Source organism: Pelecanus crispus, chromosome 5, assembly GCF_030463565.1.
Source record: "Pelecanus crispus isolate bPelCri1 chromosome 5, bPelCri1.pri, whole genome shotgun sequence".
In the NCBI taxonomy this organism is placed as follows: domain Eukaryota; kingdom Metazoa; phylum Chordata; class Aves; order Pelecaniformes; family Pelecanidae; genus Pelecanus; species Pelecanus crispus.
In genome coordinates, this window is record NC_134647.1 from 42,722,835 (window position 1) to 42,744,179 (window position 21,345).

General features: G+C 39.4%; 1 protein-coding gene across 3 annotated transcripts in view; it reads right to left on the reverse strand.

Annotated features, from left to right (window-relative positions):
• Nucleotides 1-21,345, reverse strand: part of AGAP1 (ArfGAP with GTPase domain, ankyrin repeat and PH domain 1) — a 402,330-nt gene that overhangs the window by 179,106 nt on the left and 201,879 nt on the right. For all 3 annotated transcript variants that reach the window (XM_075710335.1, XM_075710334.1, XM_075710333.1), the window contains exons 8-9: nucleotides 18,759-18,914; nucleotides 13,763-13,855 (exon numbers count right to left, since the gene is read on the reverse strand). In XM_075710335.1, coding sequence (XP_075566450.1) covers nucleotides 13,763-13,855; nucleotides 18,759-18,914 — 249 coding nt within the window. The remainder of the gene's footprint in view (nucleotides 1-13,762; nucleotides 13,856-18,758; nucleotides 18,915-21,345) is intronic.

Genomic DNA, 21,345 nt, shown 5'->3' on the forward strand with positions numbered 1-21,345 from the left:
ATGCCTGTTGAGCATACTCAAGATGAACCACTCCATAATCATCGCTGGCACCAAGATCAGGCTGACAGGCCTGTAGTTCCCTGAATCCTCCCTTCCAGCCCTTCTTGTAGCTGGGCGTCACATTGGTAAGCCTCCAGTCATCAGGGACCTCCCCTGTTAACCAGGACTGCTGATAGATGATGGAGACTGGCTTGGCAAGCTCCATCTGCTACCTCCCTCAGTACTCTTGGGTGGATCTCATCCGGCCCCATACACTTGTGAGTGTCCAGGTGGCGTAGGAGGTCATTAACTGCTTCCTCCTGGATTATGGGGGCTCCATTCTGCTCCCTGTCACCAACTCCAGTCCTTGTTCCCCTTCTGATGGGCCTCACTCTACTGGTGTTTCAGCTTCATCCTAGGGATGACTAACGTGACTGGATGTGTTTGCTTGCACTTCCAACACTATCATTAATGGTATTGCTGAATGGCACCAGCCCTTGAGCTGAACACAGCTCCGTCATCCTTCCAGCCAGCTCAGACCATGGTCTGGCTTTAGCTTTTGTTTACGATGGTACAGACTGTTTTCAATCCACATCACAGTTTTTAGCCAAACGCATTTGGATAAACTCTCGATTAAGATGTAGTGAGGCGGGATCAAAATGCTTTACTAAAATCCAAATATTTTACATCTGTTATGTTTGCTTCATGCACTTATTTTGAAATTCTGTCAACAAAGCAATTGAATTTTTCTGGCAAGTTTTACTCTACATAAACCACTCTGTGTATTCCTCACAGTTATATTAAGCTGCTCAGGAAAACTAAATCCTGCAGCTGTGTGTCTGCATTACTTTTGTCTTCTCCCTAATACAAGTTACAAGGCTCATTTCAAGCTTTACAGCTCCAGGACAAGTGTAAGTGAAATATATCCACAAGATCTGATCATATCACTCATCTCCAATTTATCATAACGTGAAGGATCCTTTATAATAAAAACAACATCCAGTTATAGGATTTTCTCCTTGTTCTAATTCATGCAAAATAAACTAAGATTTTATTTTATTTTTTAAGAATTGCACTACTGAATTATTCCCTTTAAATTAAAAATATTTAAGTGCAAACATCTGGCCTGCTGAGCTTGCACTAAAGATGTGTTGATAATTACTGCAGTCAGAAGGTTTTCAAAGAATAAAAGTAGGATTAGAGAAAACAGTATTTTAACAAAAGTGCAAGGACTTCCATAGTGGGTATTTTGAAGATCAATAACAAAGCAGTTATACTCATCAGAGTACCTACGTTTCAAAGGCCCCCTGCCCCCCCACCCTGAGCAATACTCCTTCGTGACATCTACTATTTTTTATTTGCCATTGCTCCTATATTCTGGATAAATGCTTGCTCACAAGTCAAATGCTAATAGTGCCAATGTTTTTTTTTTTATAAAAACAAAAATAAAAACAAGAAACAAGGGGTGTTGGACCTACACCCCGATCCGAATTCACATGCAATCACCACACAATTAAAAGGTATCAAAAGAATTATGAGAATATTTAGAAAGCCCGAAGTTTGCCTCTTTCAAAAAATTAGGCTAAAGGGCTTTAAATGCGTGCTGTTCAGTTTACTCTTTTGATTGCTTTACCACTATGTAAATCAATTTGTTAATGTTCCTTACAAAATGCATGAGCCAGTTATACTGACAAACACACAAAGCTCATTCGTAATTAGCAGTTAATTAGTAAGAAGGAACAGATGCTGTTCGAGTTTCAGCAGGCGAACAGGTTCTGTAAACAATGCTTATAAATCTAAATGAATTTATTAACCACAATGCAACTGTCAACATTTTGCTGGCAACCATACAAATATGGTGGAATCCCCAAAACATCTTTACAACATATTAATAATCATTGTGTCAACCGAAGTCTATCAGGCAGTCTGACTTGTTAACTGTCATAAGCCTTCTACTTAATCTTGCTATGTCACTTCTCCCGCCCTCAGAGGAAAAGCTCCAGTCACCAAAGTTAGCCCACATGCACATGGACTCACCTCCCACACACAGAGGCCCCTCAAAACAAAGGCATTTTTGCAAGAGGAATGTTTGTTTTGCCCTGATACCTTGAACAAGCTTCCATGAACTGAAAACCAATGGGCAGTCCACGCAGCTCTGAAAGCACATCTTGGTCCTGAAGAGTTTCCAGACACCTTCTTTACAACCATTATCACCCAATGAGAGATCACTACTATGAAGGCATCTCCAGATCTTATCCACTAAAAATAACTAAAGGTCAATTACTTCCATTCTCCATTTATAAAATCATGCACTCAATAAGCCACCGAGTGATGCTGTAGTTTTGGGTTTTTTTAATTATCTAGGCAGACATAGATGGCTTAAATAAAAAGAATGCCTCTTGTGAGCATTTTCTAGATGCAACTATTAAAGCAGTATCTAGACACAACCACCTTGAGTCAAAGGCTTTTGGCCAGCGGCCAGTTCTTAGCCTAAGGGCAACAGTGAAGATACCTTAGTGACCTCATTGCTGTCAATCTCTGCATGTCACATTGAGATGCCACCTTGATATATTACACCATTCCAGCACTGGAAAATTCTAATAAATTTTTTAAAGTCATATTATGGCTTGCTTTATTGATGTTCTCTTTTATACCTACATTGCTTTCGATCATTCCCTCCTCCTCTACCCCAAAGTATTCTGACACCTCTTCACCATATTCTATACTCACTTTCAGTGTGCACTCCAGGATTTGCAATATACCAGCACACAGAACAGGATGAGAACACCCCAAGCGTATTAAATTCTCCAAAGCTTCACAGGAGAGACTGCTTGGCTTGCTTTCTGCAGACCAGTCCTACTTGCTACACTGAACAGGGACCAAAAGCATGGAGGTTGGGGGAACCCGTTCTCTGCTGGCATCAAGCACCAGACAAAAGAAGATGAGGATGTTCATGGTAGAGCCTCAGAAAAAAAAAAACCCCTCTCTCCCTTCTCTTATGAACACAGCACTGGAAAACAGATCCTTGACTGGTTTATCCTAAAGAGCTGCATCTGCACCTTTTATACAGGCACAGTCAGGTGGATTTTTTTTTTTTTTTGGCCTTTTTTAAATTTTTTTATAGAAGAGAGGCTCCTGCCTTATTATTTTTGTAGAGGCTGACAGGTCTACTGGCACTCTCCTCCTCCCTATTTCCATTCTTGTTCCAGTCTCTCAAAGAATGCTTAACCTGATCAACACTCTATTCCAAACAAAAGCTGGGGTATCTCCTTTTGAATCTTAATGATGTGCAAGAGCTATAATCACACCTGATGTGTCAGCTAAGAATCACAGAATCATAGAACGCTTTGGGTTGGAAGGGACCTTTAGAGGTCATCCAGCCCAACCCCTCTGCAGTGAGCAGGGACAGCTTTAACTAGATCAGGTTGCTCAGAGCCCCATCCAACCTGACCTTGAGTGTTTCCAGGGATGGGGCCTCCACTACCTCTCTGGGCAACCAGAAGCTCTCCAGTGCTTCACCACCCTCATTGTAAAAAATTTCTTCCTTATGTGTAGCCTAAAGCTATTCTTCTTTAGTTTAAATCCATTATTCCTTGTCCTGTGACAGCAGGCCTTGCTAAAAAGATTGCATTAGCTACTAGTCAAACCCAGAAGTTTCTCCTTATCTCTTAAGAAACAAGTATGAGCATTATATTTGGATAGGATTAAAAAAAAAAAAAAAAAAAAAAGATGAGGACAGAGCTGAACACCTCTTACTGGCAATCATAAGCAATCTATGAGCTCTTATGGCATTAAAATGGATATGAAAACATTAAGCAAACAAAAAGTTTTCGTATTTTTTTCCTGAAGTTGTTTTATACTATTACCTTCCATCATTGCCCTAAAAGGCAGTGTTCTCCTTTTGCTCACTTTGGAGGCTGCATCATACAGACAAAAGGAATATTATTTTTGAAATTGTGTGTCCCCTGCCAAAATTGACACTAATAAACATTTAAATACATTTCTTTATTAAGTAAAATTCAGTAAAAAGTAGAATACTGTGTTTACTATCATATACATTGTACCACAGAAGAAATTTTTTGAGCTGGGAAGTTATGAAGCAAGCCACCCTGAAATGAAACTGGTTAATTCATTCACAAACCACCAGCTTGTTTCCATTATGAGGACCAGAGGCTCCCATTAACTTCAGGTCACGGTCACAGGCAGTCAAAAAAAAAAAGATATAAAGTTAATTTATCTGAAAAATTTATTAATAATATCTCATTTACAGATCTTTGGATGTTTGAAAGCAATATGCACATCAATGCAGACTTCAATTTTAGGAAACAGCATTACTGTGAGGTGTTTAACAACTCTAGTACATCACCTCAACAGCCTACCAAGCATTACTTGGAAATTGATAAAATGCCAAATTTATGCCTGTGGAGCTGCTGTAGGCTGCTCACCTTGGTCTTAGCATGCTTGAGACTATCACTCTACAACTACTGCAGGCAGTAGGGATAAAATAAAGACAATTTATAGGATGGGAGACAGAAAACTCATGTTTTAGGGACTCTCAAATACCAGGAGACCAATTAACAGAAACATAGAAGTTGTTCATTCCTTATAAGCCAAAGACCCAAATTCCAGCTTTCTCCTGCAACCCTCAGACATCTCAGGAAGGGAAAAGAGTAGAATCCAGAAAGCAGAAGCAAATGACTCAGTGGGACAGACTGACTGACAGGGAAGAAAGAACTGTCTCATTCTGAGAGATGCTGAGGTTCTTGCCCAGGCCTGCCTGCTTTGGCTAAGGGCCAGAAGGGGCCATTCCCTTGGACTGGCAGGTAGAAACCTTAACCTTGGGCAGAAGAGGGTTTAATGCCTGGAGCTCGCAGGGCTGTGCCTCTGTCCAACAGAGCAGCACACCGAGCCGAACCACATCGCATCCTCATCTCCTTCCACTGTTTGGTATCAGAGAGGTATCAATAAAAGCAAGCTTCCTGAAACTGCAAAAAAAGTCCACTAAATCCAGGAACTTTTTAATGCTATTTTATTCCTAATACTTATGACTACTGCTTTTCTTGGGACAGTATCTGAAAACCATCAACAGTAAAACACACAAAACCAACTTCTGCAGTCAAATGAAACATTATTCCAGGCAGGTACATGTAGCTGTAGCCGCTCCTCTGATGTAAGGGCACATTTGATCTAATTGGAAAAAATATTTCAAGTGCACTGGGAATAGTCACTGTTAACTGAATGCAACAACGAAAAAGGAAAAAAAGAGCATGCAGACCTGAGGGAATTACCAAATCAATTAACAACTAATTCAGGAACTAATTTCTGTATTGCCTCTTAGCACAAAACTGTATCTTTAATTTCTCCTGCAATAAGCATCACCATGATAGTCCTAACACACTCTGATGCTTTAAATGAGTTTACAAGTATCTCTTTTTGATTGGCTATATAACATTATTTCTTCACAGTTCAATGCAACCATAGCCAAGTGCTCTGAAATATTTAATTATACTGGTAGCTACCAGTTAACAATTTACAGAACCACAGTGAATACAAAACATTTTATAACTAGTAATCAGCTAATTAAAAACACAGCAAAATGTGTATGTTCTGATTATAAACAATTGTGGAGGAATTACACAGAAGATTTCAGTACTAAGAGTATTTGGCTAAAAACCATACCCTCATGTTTGTACAAGCAGATCTGGATACTGATTATTGTGATTAGACAGAAGTCTGACAGAGGAAATTACACCTTACACTAGATAGAAATAAATAAAACTATGTAATCTGCCAGTTCCTTGTAAATCACATAATTTCTGAGTTTTGGAAAGCCACCCTCTGGAGACGCCAATACTGGCTTGCAAACAACTATCCAGAAGCCTACATGAGCATGAATAAACAAAACCCAAAGTAGTAGTAGTTTTACCGAATGCTTTGGCGTAGAAGATGGAGCAGAAGCAGCACCACAGTGGTTTGGGTCTGTGTGTCAGTGAAGCAGGGGTTTTGGTGCAGGAGCTCTGCAGGTAGCACCTGTGCAGAAAGGCGCATTACAGAAGACACATGTATAACAAAGGCAAGTAAGTCCTAGAGTTGCGTGCACCCTCCAGATGTTTGTTGCCATCCTTCTTTTGAAATGCTTTTGGTCGTTACATGCATTAGCCATTTTTATTTCAAAATGTAACCTGATTTTGAATGCAGAAAGAAGAGAGAAACCATAGGATAAGCCCTAGCACTCAGCAACGGGTTGCAGGGCCTGCTAATGCATTAGTTGTAGCATTGTGCGTCTGTCCTGCTCTTCCTACACCTTTTTTTTTTTTTTTTTTTTCTCACCCTGTCAAGTCAAATGAATTAAGCAAGAATAGATGCTACCACGGTTGCTTATTTGTTCTCTCTTTTGGTAGACTCAAAGTAAACATTTACATTCAGGAAACCTGCTGCAAAAAGCATTTATTGTTTATGATGATGGTGGGTCTCGGGTCTGACATTTGCCTGAAGCATTACAGTGCTCTTCTGCTATTGAGGAGGACTAAGGACATCAGTTTGACTGACTAGACATGGCAGACGATCTCTTTTCAAAACCTATTTCCAAGACACTGCAATACTTGCTGAAATTCTCAAACAGCTGTACAGACAGCCCTAGGTATTTTAGGGGAAAAAAGATTTTCAGAACGATGTTCTTCCTGGTTCAATGGGAATAACACAGCATTGTGTGTTATTTCACACACAAATTGTGCAACCAGCGCTGTACACATAAATGCCACAGCTAGGGCTAAAAATAAACAAAGGAATACAAGGTTAGGAAGAAGAAAAGCACTAGTCAAGCAAAGACAGGACTGACCTGCACCTGTAAGGAACTGAAGAGAAGAAGAAGGAGGCTGCGCGGCACAGAGCAGCAGGCAGACAGGAGGTCAGAAAGATAACATGGGGCAAAGTCCATTAAAATCCAAATTAAGCTTTAAAAACCTCTTTTTTGAAGCTGAGCAATGCAGACTGGTAGGAAATAAATGTGTTACAGTCCCACCTATTTGGGCTAAAAGGTTACAAAAAGACAACTCTAGAAATTTAATAATCAGAAATAAGGGAAGAAATGCGAATGGACAGCCTAAGCTTGGACATGCTGAAGGAAGGAAGGAAAACAGTTGGTACCAGAAGATGCTACCTCACCTTGCAGCTTGCCTCCTCACCCTCTGCAGCACAGCCAGCCACTGCAAAATGTTCGTTTAGTTGGGCTGGAAGGGGAACACTGCTCAAGTTTACTAGCAAAGCTTCTCCCCAGACACGTATCGAGAGTGACTGCTAAGACTTAAGTCTAATAAAAACAAAGTTTGATATGAACTATATTGAAATCCTCTTCTTTCTGTTTTCAGGCACTTTCTGAAGTCCTCAGGCCAGGAGCTGCTGAGCAGGTGTTGGCAAGCTCAGAGTGCCCAGATGAGACTAGGTTGGAAAAAAAAAAATCATTGAGAAATAAAGCAATTCCCAATTTCCCAGAGATTCTTTCCACAGAGCACCACACAAACAATGTATTAAAAGAGTCCACTAGCAAAAACCTTAATTAAATAAAAATTCCATATTTTGGCTTTTTAAAGTACATCTTAAAAATAGCACCGATTTTTCCCTGAATAGGAAAGTTTTTGACAAACTGGTTCAGTTATACTCTTTAAGGCTAGGGAACTTGGGAAGGGATTGAAAATTGGCAACACAATGGCCAGACTTGAAACAAAAAAGTTAACAGGAAATTCTCAGGAATGCACAACTCAATTTAAAAGTTACTTAAAAAAAAATTGCTGATAAGGGATTGTAAGTCACAACACAAGTTGTCAAATATTTCAGAAGGTATTTAAGCAAAGCAACATTTTTTTCATGCAAAGTTTGCCATTTGTTGAAAGCATTTTCAAACAGTTATCTTTGCCAAGTTTAATGCTACTTTTTATAAAATTCAGATGTACATTGTGAAGTTCCAGTTTTGTTTATGCCCATCTTAAAGAAAAACTGCAACTTGTGCATCCAGGAACCACTCTTCTTCCTGAAAAGCAAATCAGTGATGCCACCCCCGTTTGCTGATAAAATCCCTATCTTAGCCCTGACCTAAAAAATACTTGCCATTTTTATTTCAGAGAAAGAGAAAAGATAAAAAGAAAAAAAAATTAAAAAGAAAGAAAAAAATACCTAATTTCATTAAGATTACTTTAATGTACTTAAGTGCGCCAAGCTGGTAGGCAAAGAAGGTCATTTGAAATATCACCTAAAAGTAAAACCTGAATAAGATATTCGACTTTCTCCATTAATTCAGCCATTTGCAAACTGAGAAGTGAATGGATTCTGAAGTTCACCTTTGCAAGTCATGGATGGCAAATTTTTCACTATGTCATCAGTGTAACATTAACCATTAGAACATTTATTTTTAAGCCAGACTTCAAGTTTGCTATTCCTAAACGATGCAGGAATTTGGGGGCACAAGAGGTACAGCACCTCCCAGGGTAAGCCAAGGGTTGAGGCACTTGCCAAAATCTATTTTGACCAGTTTTTGGCAAAAGAACAGCCAAGGTTATATAGTTGGACTATATAATGATACAAGCATCTGCGATTAAGTGGAAATGGCAAAAAGAAGGTCTGAAAGCACAAAGTCAAGGCCAGCTCTTACGTATTTATTTACACTCCAATGCGGGGAGGGGGGCGAGCACACAGCTGCCAACCCAAAAACAGACCTCCCATCTGCCACCCACGATTTGCATGTCACCTTCTCCAGGCTCATTTGTACTTCATTAACTGCCATTGACTTAACAAGATTTATGCAAATGACACCATAGGAGCTCGCTAACTCCCACTGCAATCAAGTGATTATGTATGTACAATTCTCCACAGCAATGAAAAATTAATACATGACAAGCCCACTCACTGCTGAGCTGAGCTTCTTGCTTTTATTTTTCTTGTTGTGCTTTTTTTTTATTTGAATATGCCCTGCTGATAAAGATTTAGCAAGATTGCGGAAAACAAAGTAATCTTCCCAAAACTCTACACCCCCCCCTGCCCAAGTATGTCACTCTTTTAAACTGTACAGCCTAATACATGCTTCAAAATATTCACTCAGGCTACCAGGAACAAGTCTTCGGTTTCAGAATAGGTGGTTTTGAAAACAGGATACTCCAGAGTAACCCATTCACCCTAAGTTTGCTTTAAGGATAGTATGAGAAATGCTACAGAAGATAACTTAAATATTTTTAGTTTAACCTCCTCTTTCTCAGAAGTACAGAACTTTCTACGATTTTAACTGTGGACTAATACCGTTCCAGACGTTTTCTGTCTCCATTTGATGAGTAGAAGATGTTTAAATAGCACGCAAGTGAGATGACTTTTTTCTTTTTGGAAAATTATGGCATTCACAGTTCTTAAATCCTGTGCTCTTAGCATCCTTTAAGACATGCTGACACTGCTATGTGTGCAGAAGATGTTTGTACCTCCCTGGGGAAACTGGTCTACCAAAATTTCACTCACCTTAGAGTATTTTGGCAGAAGTTAGCAGCCACATTTTAAACACACACACGCTTTTCATTGCCTACATTTTGGGTTTCTGTTGGGAGCAAGAAGGTTTGTCAGAACAGTTTTATATGGCTTAGCCCAATAAAACCATATTTAGCAATGCAGTAAAAAGTGATTTTTAACATTTAGAAAGGACAGAAAGAATAAGAACATTAAATCCTTTTGACCAGACTGCTTTAAGTTAAGGAAAAAGCTCTGAAGGAGCGAGGTACTTCCTTGGAAGGAAACAAGCCATTTACAATTTTGCCTACTTCCCCCAAACCCTCAGGAATTCAGGGACAGAGAACAGGAATTCAGGAAGAGGTTGCAACTCTTGGCTTCTTTTGACCAAAAACCACACCAAACTCTAGCACCCATGCAGGCTGGTATCTGGGTCCCAGAAAGGCTGTAATACAGAATTATAAGCAACTCTTTATTCCAGCATCACTCACTTCACAAGAAGTGGATGTGCATTTAGAGAGAAACCAGGAGAGGAATTAAATGCCCCTATAAACCCCCCACTCCTCTACCAGTTTAAACTGTCTCCAAATATTCAAAAGCATTACTTTGATGACAGACATCAACCATAGCTATGTTGGTTCAACAGCTGCAATACAGACCTGATCTACGGGGGGTGGGGGGGGAAGTAGTTGAGATGAATGACAAACTCCTTGTCATCACATTTTCTATGCTTCCTAGAGAGCTGATTTTTTCAGGCAGTTACTTCATGCTCTCTCCACCACACACAAACATGCTTAACTAGTATCAGCTCTTCCTCCCCCCTTTCATGTGCGCCTCTAGCGCTGGAAGAGATTTCATTTTTTTCTCAAAATCAGAACATTTCCAATCTCCAATTAACTTGTTCTGATTTTGTGGATTTTGTGTGGTTTTCTTTTGTTGTTTTGGGTTGGGTTTTTTGGGGGGGGGGAATTGTTGTTTTTTTGTTTTTTTGTTTTTTTAAGTTGGGAAATAGTATTTCTGATCTTTGGGAGACCCTGGGTAGATAAGAACAACCCACAGGCACCATAAAATACACTGGATAACCAAGCCATTGATTTCAACATCTGAACAGTAAGACTTTTCTTTTTTCTATGCACTTTTTTGTAATTGCCTTTTTTTCAAGTAGCAATGAACCAAGAACACAAAATCCACTGTATTTGAGTTTCAACCATAACTTACTCTTTTTTTTTTGGTAAATCTGTGAATAAGCTCAACCAACACAACCGAAGCACTGATCTGCAAGTATGACCTTGAACTTCTGGCTTGCACCAGAAGCACGGCCTTGCCAGCAGCCCTTTAAAAGCATTGCTGCCATGCACATAGAGTAAGAATCCACAGAGAATAAACCAAAGTACTGACAACAGATATTAAAAAGGCCTTGTCACTGCATGCTTTTGAAGATGTCCCAAAGACATAATAGAAGAGTATGTGCACGAAGCTGGCAAAACCATTTTGCTCAACAGCAGCTTAAAGAAGTCAGAGAATATTTAATGTAACTGGAGGTTACTCCTGATTCGAGCATGGGGTAGTGCAGCAGTGTGACTTTCAGGCTAATAGGAGGACAAACATTGGAAGACACGGTGACAAAAAGATTAAAAGTCTTTTAATGACATCATAAGACAGCTCTCCCACAGCAACATTGTGAATACTACAATCTGCATTCAACTTCCTGAAAACAGATTTCTCTTTCTATTCCTTGACCGTTTGTCACAGAAACCTATCGTGATGGAAGGGGCTTCTCATTGCAAGAAGCGCAGTAGCATGACATACTGAAGTTTTTAGGTCAAAAAGTTCCTTTTCACATCCCTCTTGTCTTACTCACAGTTAATGCATAACATAAAAGACACCCCATCTTTTCTAGGAGGAATTTCTACTGCTTCAGAGAACGTCCACCTGTCTGGCACCTGTAGAGCCCACCAAGAACACAGTCATATCAGCAATTTAACTTGGTGCCACCTCTACTGATAGCAGCTCTCCATCCAAATAGTGGGTAGAAAAACAGCTATCGCCTGGTCAAACTTCAGGAGCCATTTCTGCTCAAGATAGCGTAGTTTGTAATCAAAGACCACTTCAAACTGATGTATACTTTTAAACGGTAATGAAACATTATCAGTATGAATACATATTGTATTTCAATTTTTAATTAAATGTTTTCACATCAAAATAGTATTTTTCCTACTCCATCTTCTTTTGCTTCAATTGCTAGGTGACACTGGTCTCTTACACTTTACTGAAGACCATCTATAAAGTAGAAAACCAATGAAGTCCAAAATCCACTCTCTTGACACACAAGTATGATGTGAAGTACCACTGATAGCAGCCATCCTACAACACTGCATGCCATTCAACCTCCCCTCTTCTAGCACCCTTCCAAAACCCTGATGAATAGGATGTAACTGCTGACTACTGACCTGCTCAAATATTTGCTGAGAACTGCTTGTACATGACAAAATCAAATTACCATAATTGGGATTAATAACGAAAGTACGCATTCCCAAAAGATTGGTCATACTCAGTATACAAGTAGGGGTTGTAGGGAGAATTTTTCAATACAGAAATTCAAGAGATTGTAGGGGATATTTTGTTTTAACATGGTATAGTACGATCACACTTGAAATGCTTATCTTACAATACCCTTCCTACAATTGCGTTTTTAATCAAATTAATTTCATACAACAGCATTTTAGAAAAGGACAGTATGTTTGCCTTGAATAAATTCTGAAAAGTATATTCCTCAGTTTTACATTCTCAGCTGCACTCGCAGACACTTTTGCTTAATTAGCATTACCCAAAAGAATTCCAGCCAGTCTAACCCATCTCGTACATTACAATAGCTGTAGGGAAAAAAAATAAAATTGTAGCTTGTTTTAAATGCCTGGAATCTCCTCCCCTGAAGGCAGAGCCAAATACTGAGCTTATCTGGTTTCAAACTGCTGTTCTGAATCACAGTGCGTTTGATTAAAATTTGTCTACTAGAGATTCACAGACACGACAGCACTTTTGCTGCCTGATGGTCCCAAAAGGTCTTTTAAAATGCCTTTAAAAAGAAAATCACTGCAAATAGTTAAGGGTACAAATTCATCTCCCCCTTACTTCCAAAAAGGAAAAAAAAAACCAAACCCACCACACAACCCAACAAACCCACGAACCCTGCCAAGGACATAAACCCACCCCCAAACAGGAGACTCAGGGCTACCTGACAGGATGAAGCATGGACTGAGGAAAGATTAGAAGAAGCAAGTAACCCTCTAGAGGGTAGAAAAGCCACCAAAAGCAACTGGAAACAACTGTGTGGGAAGAGAATTAGCTCCCTTCCCTCGGCACTTTTGCTGTCTCCAGCACCGTAAGTCACACGAAAGTAAATACTTGCAAACACTATCACAGAAACTATTTGTAAAGCATCCCATACAAACGCTTAGTACGGTGTTCTTAACCATGTGAATTCAGGGTAATTTAATTTGAGAAAGTAAATGATCTCATTCACTGAAATACTTCGCATTAGATGCCGGTATTGCTTTTGCCTTTCAAAAGAGTGTTCACAGCTACAATTTAGCTTTGAGTTTCCAGGCTAATGAAAGTGCATCTAGGCTAGTAAAACAGACCAAAACAAATCCTTGAATTCAAGTCCTGTTGTGTAATGAGGAAGTTTAATTAAGGCCACACATTACAGCTGTAAACGTTCTCTTATATAATAAGGTCTAAATGAAACTGAACCTAATCAAAGTTACAATTCCTTCATTAGCAAATTACAAACAAGAGCGCACAGCTGACACACCGGCTATGATTATCACAACTAATTGCCTCGTTGTTACAAACCAGCCTGAAACTGTGTTCAGATGTCCGTCTGCAGTAGCAAATTAGGGCCACATCAGGCTATTTCTGCGATCACAAGGGGCTCTTGTAGAGCGATCTGATTTACCCTGCCGACTGGCAGCACACGGCCCAATCAAAGCCCCCTCTACAAAGGCAGCTTTGAAGCCAGCACAGCCTAGAAACCCGCTCCATATGCAGGCCGGCAGACTGCACTTCATTAGGCCTGTTGTCACATTTTCCCTCTTCTTATTCTAATGATCCTATTTTAATACACATAGGAACCTCTCCTAATTGATGTCAAGTGAGTGACTTCCACATTCATCACTGGAGCACATCAAACGCATCTTGGCACACGGGCCCGCCATCAGAGTGCTTAAGACCCGAGGTGTGTCTCCAACCAAGGAAAGCAAAAAAAAAAAAAAAAAAAAAAAAAGAAGTATTTCGGCATTACCTGTTTAATTGGGATTGCACGACCGCTTCCAATGCTATCTGTTCTGCTCTCCAGGACCTTCTTCTCTTTGTCTGGGTCACTCCCTTTCCGAGACTGCAGAGCAAAAAGAAAGTTTGTGCTCCATTAAATGTAGCGGTTCACAGAGGGTGCTTTTTTTTTTTTTTTTCTTTTTTTAAAGCAATTAAAAAAAAGTATTTTGACACATAAATATAGACTCAAAGGGTGCAGGTTAGAGTCTACAAAAGTACACAATTGTCCCAAAATCTGAATACTGAAATACTGCTTGTAATTTTCAGGCATCCACTTGTTTGAAATTGCCTTTGGGCTTAAAGAGTTACAGTTTCACTGCCTGAAGACCCAGCAGATCAGGGGACACATTTCTGAAGTCTCCAATAGTAGCGCCAAAGACAAATGAAGGTTCCAGCTTCTCATTAAAAAAAAATCCAATATATACATGCATACATTTAACTTACATCTGTGTGGTTTTTAGAATTGTTATCAAATGAGATTTTATGATGCTAGTTTTGATCATATTGACTTTAACTTACACACACACTTTTGGATGGTTAGAAAGTTGGAATTGCAAGAAAAAGTAGTGATTGATGCTGAAAAAGTTATCTGAACACAATGAAGAAAAATCAGCATGAGGAAAATTTAACCAATGCTTAAAAGTTGAATTGCCTGATCTTGGCTTTCTATAATGCTAGAACTGCCCTAGGAGTAAGCTCACAATGCTCACTTCATGACTTCATAAAGTTATACAGTAATTTTAAGAAGTTATTCAGATTCCAGTCCATTATTGTGAAAGAACGCATGAGCATAATGATTGTGACAGATTTATTTTATTACAAAAAGAAGACCTGAGAGTCATCCTCCTTAATAACTGAACTGACAAGTGACAACTTCACTCCATTACTTCTCAATAGGAACATTACTCACACAATATCGAAAATGGGAAAACATTTTCATGTGCTTTTTCAAATCAGAGATGATATATGAAACTAATACATTTGCAATGTCCAGTACCACAATGGGAAGTTAATGAAAACCAGAGCTACAGAAGATCCTGCTTTTCATTTTCAGAGGAAAGAGATGTTTGAAAGACACTGAAATTAGGATAATGATTAGGATCGCGGATAGCTAATACCCATTTTTCATACTGTACAAAAGGGCGGAAGGAAGAAAAAAAAATCCCCAAAGCAGTTGCCTTCGGGGGCAAGAGGAGGGAAGGGGAGGGAGAAAACCCACGGAGGAGGACTTCAAGTAACACCATTCCAAGCAACACATTTACCCAGCAGGGATCCCGTGCTGCTTTCCCCGCTCTGCCGGGAGCAGGCTCCTGTCACTAGTTACTATGGTTCGGGGCAATGGAATGACGTGCCGGGGAATTAAACAAAGAATAAATGAAAGAAAGCAAAACAAGTGGGAGGGATGAAATCCAATGTTCAGGATAACTATTGTTCCTCGTCCTTCAAGACAGATTTCTGAATCTGAAAGTGCCAGTTCCCAATAATACAAGGCAAAACAATGCTTCAATGGTGCAAAGTGCCTGTTAGTGACATTTTAAAGAAACTCAGTGAAGGTAGCCAAATCCTTGGGAGGGAAGTTGTCAACTTGAATGTTTCTTTTTTATTTGACTTTTTTAAAGAAAGCATCCTGCCTCTGAAAAGCAAGCTAAATATCTATGCTCTATTTTTAATTTTTAAATCATCATGTCTTCCATTCCATAAAAGTAACTGCATCTGTAAATAATACATTGCACATAGAAGGGAAATACCCACATGCAAAATACTGTCAGATGCTGAAAGCATAGGAACATAGGAATTTCTGTTAGGCAAATTCTATTCTAGCTGCTTGTAATCACAGAATACATAAAATTTTCACGTGGAGAATCTTAGCAGCCTCCGCTATTTATAAAAGACAAATCGTGCAGTGAAATGGAGATATATTCTGATCTTTTATGCTTTTGTACCTATGACACACACACTGCATCTTACATCCTATAGTGTGAAGAAACAGACTCGAAACCACACTGGATCAACGTTTGCTAGGACTTTTTCTGATGTCACATCTACACATGAAGTTGTTCTATTTAAAACTTCATTCAAGCGAACCAGAAAAAGTCCAAAAAAATTAGAACACCTGCATGAACATCATTTGTTCTCATCTCCCCTTTGCACTGGAAGTCACACACAGACTTACGTCAACATAAAACCTTACCCAAGTTAGGTCTGTGAAACAAGACAGAGGGACACAGCACCTGAGTTTGGGCTCAACCAGAATCCAGTATCAGCAGTCCAGCAAGCCCCAAAAGTAAGAGTACTGATCTCTAATAGTAGATACTGAGACAGAGAGTTCATTTTAACTCTTAAAGAAATCTTGCTTGCAGTTCTGCGAAGGTGTAAGAGGTAATATTGAATATGGGAAAGGAGATGCATGTTACTGTACCAGAAGTTCATTCAACCCATATAGGCTTGGATACATAGTTACAATGAGTTCTTTGCTGAAGTGGACCTCATATGCATCTTAAATCCCCACCTGAGCTATACACTATTCTTTAGTTGTCCCTGTTAATACACTGCACAAAACTAAGGACATTTACCCTTCTGCTAATATTTGATCTATTTTATCACCTAAGTAGTAAGTCAGCTATTGCAACAATAGCTTTACAGCAAATATTAATATTCAAAGTAAAAAAAGATCAGATAGTGCATTAAATGCACTTAAACATGAATGTGCTTAAAATTCTCAACCCTATTCCAACTCAAAAGCTGTAATCGATTTAAGAAAAATCATATCTGTTTTCTACTTAACCCTATTTTCTTCCCACACTAGAAGATCTTCATGTAGGAAACTAAACATATTACCTATGCTAGATAACAAGTGGTAATTTGCAATTAAACAGAAATATATTTGATTCCGTAAGTGATAAAGGCGTAAGCAAGTAACAGGCTAGGAAAGAAGCACAGCAAGAAAGCCAGAGCTAAACAGTAAAATATTTTGATTACGCACTCTGTTCATAACTGGACAGAAAATATTGGTCATCTATTTATTCAATTAAATAATTCCAGGTTATAGCTTGGCTGATACGGCATGAAACCTGGGTTATAGCAGGGTCAGTGTTAAATACTTCAGGACATGGATTACGGGGCAACTCATTACACAACATTCAATATGCCCAGATCTTAAAAGACAGAACTAATTCTGAAAAGTCAAATTCCTCCCCCCAACCCGCCCCACAGGACTTGTTTTCGCTCCAATTTCCCCCCAGTTATTAGACATTAAGACAACTATTAACATCCTCTCATATTAGTAAATTTGGTTCTCACTATGCTATTATCACAAACGAGAGCTTTAGTCTATTTGTTTATAGCAAATGCAGCTGGCTGACTTAACGTTACTCTCAAACCTTTTCTGCAATTGTAGATGGGTATATTTTTCTCTATTCACTGTCTCAAATTTACACTTACTCTAGTTTAAAACAACCCCAGTTTCCCAAATGTCAAAATCCATACAGCCTTTATAGCACTTTATGCATCCTTCAGACCAGAAATGGTCAGCGAATGCTTTTGACGGATGCTGTAGCGTCTCAGCTCTATTTCCAGAGGTATTACTCTGCTGGCAGTTTCTGGGCTGACACTGACATCTAGTGGGGTTGGTAACTCCTGAGTATGCCCAAACAGCAGCAAGTATTCCCACCAACAGGCGGAAATCCACAACTGCTATGAAATATCAGCCTCAAACTTGGACACTTTTTCACATGCCACTCATTTTCGCACATTTTATTGGTTTGCACGTAGACGTTTCCACCTAAACACAAACGCATGATTTTCATTCCTTTGTAGGAGTTTGAATATCTCATTTTAAATCAAAATATCACTGTCAGAATGGACACATGAAATACGATCCCTGGGACTCTGTGCTGTCACTCAGTGCTCCAAAACGATGACAAAACTTTCTACTCACTAAAGACTGAGAGGTCAGATTTTGTCTAGAGTACAAGGAAATGGTTTTACTGAGTTTTTCATGCGGTTCCCTGGATATGACCAAGGAGCAAGCTAGTTTTGGGAAGTGAACATGACATCACCTTTGGAATAAAAAAAATATATAACCTCTTTATGATGACAGGGAAGTTTTGGCTTTCTAAACGCAACTACCATGTAGCTATAATCACCAAGGGACTTAGATGTGAGCCCACAGGGATTCCGTGTTTGCTATAAAGCATGTTAAGTGTCAAAAAACCTGCTTACAAAACCACAATTATGCATGCAATACAATCCCAAAGCTTTCAGCAAGACTGCTAAACTAAGGAAAACATCACTCAAGGCTTCATTATCATCTCCCAAACTACTTATGCATAACAAAGACCTATCATATTGGACCAGTCAAGCTTTCTATTTAGCACATTTTTTTGCCCCTCAATGAAACAAAACCCAGATGGTTTGGGAAGAAAAAAAAGTAATTTTAATCTCCATCATCTCTCTTAACCCTGGAAAAGTGAGTTGAGACTGTATAGTAATAAATGTAGCATGGGGTATTTATTTTGCAGTACTGCATGGTATTCCCATGGCAAACCCTGAGACCTCTCAACAAACACAGGAGACCTCAGAAGGGAGCTCTGAGTCAGCAGCATTATTCAGTGTAAGCGCAGGATTGGGGAGCAGAAGCCCAGCTTTCTCTTTGATTACTGCCAAACCAGGGAATCTAGACAGGTCTGAGAATTAAAGTCAGACAAAGGCTCCAGAATTCAACTGTGGATTCACTTGTTTCACTGCAATTCCCAATAGGATAACTTCACTGTATTTAGTTTCTGTTTAAGTCCTCAAACAGAACTGCCCCGTGGTAATTTTAAGATGTTTTTGGCTTTGAGCCTACAGATCCATCTCAACACTCCTGTCTGGATTAGACCAGCTCAACTCAACAGGGTTGAAGTTCAGGCCGTCACCACAGAGCACTATGTAAAATACAGCAACAGTCTCTTCCTTGGCTCACTCACCGTGAAGAGGTTGGATCGGCGCTTGGACTGTTTACGGACAGGAGTTGGTGTGTTGGCAGTGGGAGGAACATCAATCCGTAGCTCCTTCTGGCTGGTGCTTGGAGTTGATGGGACAGAGGAGGAATAATCACTTAAACTCCCTCCTCCATTACTGGTCTGCAAGGATTAAAGTTAGTTTTAAACAGTGATACACTGCTTTCAAGACATTACAATCCACAGCTGTATCTTATTTAGTCCTGATATGCAAGAACAGCAGCCTAGGCTCAGGAACACAGCAGAACTGCCCTACTGCCACTTTTTCACACATTTCTATTCCAAGCCCTCAAATATTTTCCCTGCCATTACTTTTTGAAAACTTAGATAGTTCCGTTGATGTGGCAGGCATATTTTCATTCTACGCAATATAATGTTAACAATTTCATTTGTTTTACTAGTGTAAGAGTAAGCAAAACATTGGGCAAAGTCTAAATTCTGTTTTTCTACTTCAAAATTGCTAAACCAAATTCTGCCTCAAACCTAAGAAAAAATTCCTAGTGCCATAGAACTGCACAGCTGGACTTAATCCTAGTCTGGAGACATCAGTTCACTGAGAGCTAATCAAGAAAATGAAAGTAATTCAATGTTGCAAAATGGCTACTATGGTGACAGATAGTTCCCAACACATTTGGTGAAGCCATTGGTATGGGGATACAAAACCTTAAAGGAAGACATTCCCATTTATTCAAAGTAGCCAAAAATGTAAAGTTACATCATAGTCTTGTAAGAAGTAAAGCAGTCACTCAGCCTATAAAACAATTAATGAATTGAGGTAACAAGTGACTAATAGCAGGAAAGCGAGGAAAACAGACAGAATGGAAAGGACCAAAAGGTGATTAAGAATGAAGTCTTGATTTTTTTTTAAATTATTTTTATTATTACATGTAACATCAATAAATACTAAAAAAATCATTACAAAGGATGTGGAAGTAGTCTGGAAAGACAAAAGGACAGATTTTTTCCTATCAGATACAAGTATATCCTTTGACGATATAGTATATGCTGATGGAGGACTGGGGTAGGGCAAAGGTGGAAAATTCTACACACTGTTGGTGAAAAGCTTACCAGCAGAGCAGCAGTGGGTGAAGGATCTGGACAACTCACATGTAACTTATGATGGGGGAATAAAGATCTGTGATGCACATAAAAGGGTGAAAGAACATCTTTAAAATAGTTTCCTAAAAGAAGTGAGGAAAGAGAGTAAGAGGGTAGTTGCAGGATGCCTGAGGAGAAGGATTCTCCCATGACACTTAATATGTGACTTGGTCTCATATCTTAATTGCTGTAGGTAGGAAATCACCAGGTAAAGCTCAGAGGAAAAGCAGGCAATCCAAAGTCTACTCTTCGGCATCGCTCCTACACTAGTGATGGGTCTTACATGCACATAAAGCTGCCATACAGGGGAGGCACTCCTCTGGGGAGGCACCAGCAGCATGATGGGACTTCTCACATACTCCTTGGAGGTCAGCGTAAGGACCAGGATCTCAAGTTACAAGCAGAGGTGAGCCGTCCAAATAAAACCTCTGAAGGAGAACCAAGTAGGAGACAATCCTTCTTTACACAATCCAGTTGAAGTTTCTTTTAGTGATTTCAAGTCCTCTTGCAATTCTTCCAGCTTTTTTTTTTTTTTTTTAAATTCAAGAAGAGAAGGGTAAAGAGGAAGAGGCATGAGGCAAGCAGCTCATGTTTGGCTTGAAGGGCCAATAACTACAGATAGAAATCCTGGAACACCACTTCTGAAAGTTGCTATTTCTCTGTAAATAACATGTTCCTCAGTGCATTTCTGTGTGACAGGCTAGGACTGACAATACAGCAAGTGGGCTTTTTGATGGAGAAAGTTCTCCTCTTTCCCCTCTTTAAATATAAATATAAATAAATATAAAAGGATATTAAATTTCATCTTCCCTTCATTCTGACTGAATTGGAGAAGTGTGGCTGTCAGGAAGCCAGAGGTAACAGAACTGAAAGTAACAGAAGATCTTGCGAGTTTTTCTGTAAATTTTCAAGTGCCCAGAAGAAGTAGCAAGCAGGATTTGGCGATGGCCCAAGCATATAAAACAAAGGAGATGAAAGAATTGAGAGCTGAAATGATAATCTTTAGCGTCCTAACAGAGACTGGTAACACCAGACCAGGATGACCTGGGAAGAAGTGACCTTAATTTACTCCACATTTGCTTTCCCTTTCTTTATGGCATCTTGTTGAGACACTAAGTAACACACCAAACATACAGGAGAGTAAATAACCTGCATGAAGACACACCGAACCTGTGGAAGTCAGAGACTACCTCTCTGAAAAAACACACAAAAAGACTCTTGCATGAAGAAAAGTAATGAATAAACAAGTAGTAACTAGGACACTCTAAAAGAAACTGCCAAAAGTTTGCTGAAGCTCAAACAGCCGAAGACTTTGAAAATGAGTACTCAAAGCACTGGACATGTCAAAGATGAGGAGGGTGGTATGGAAGCCTTAAAACATGGCTGACAAAAGAACATATAGGAGGTGAGCATCTGGAAACTCAACAACTGTAAAATAGCATTCGGGAAGGAGACC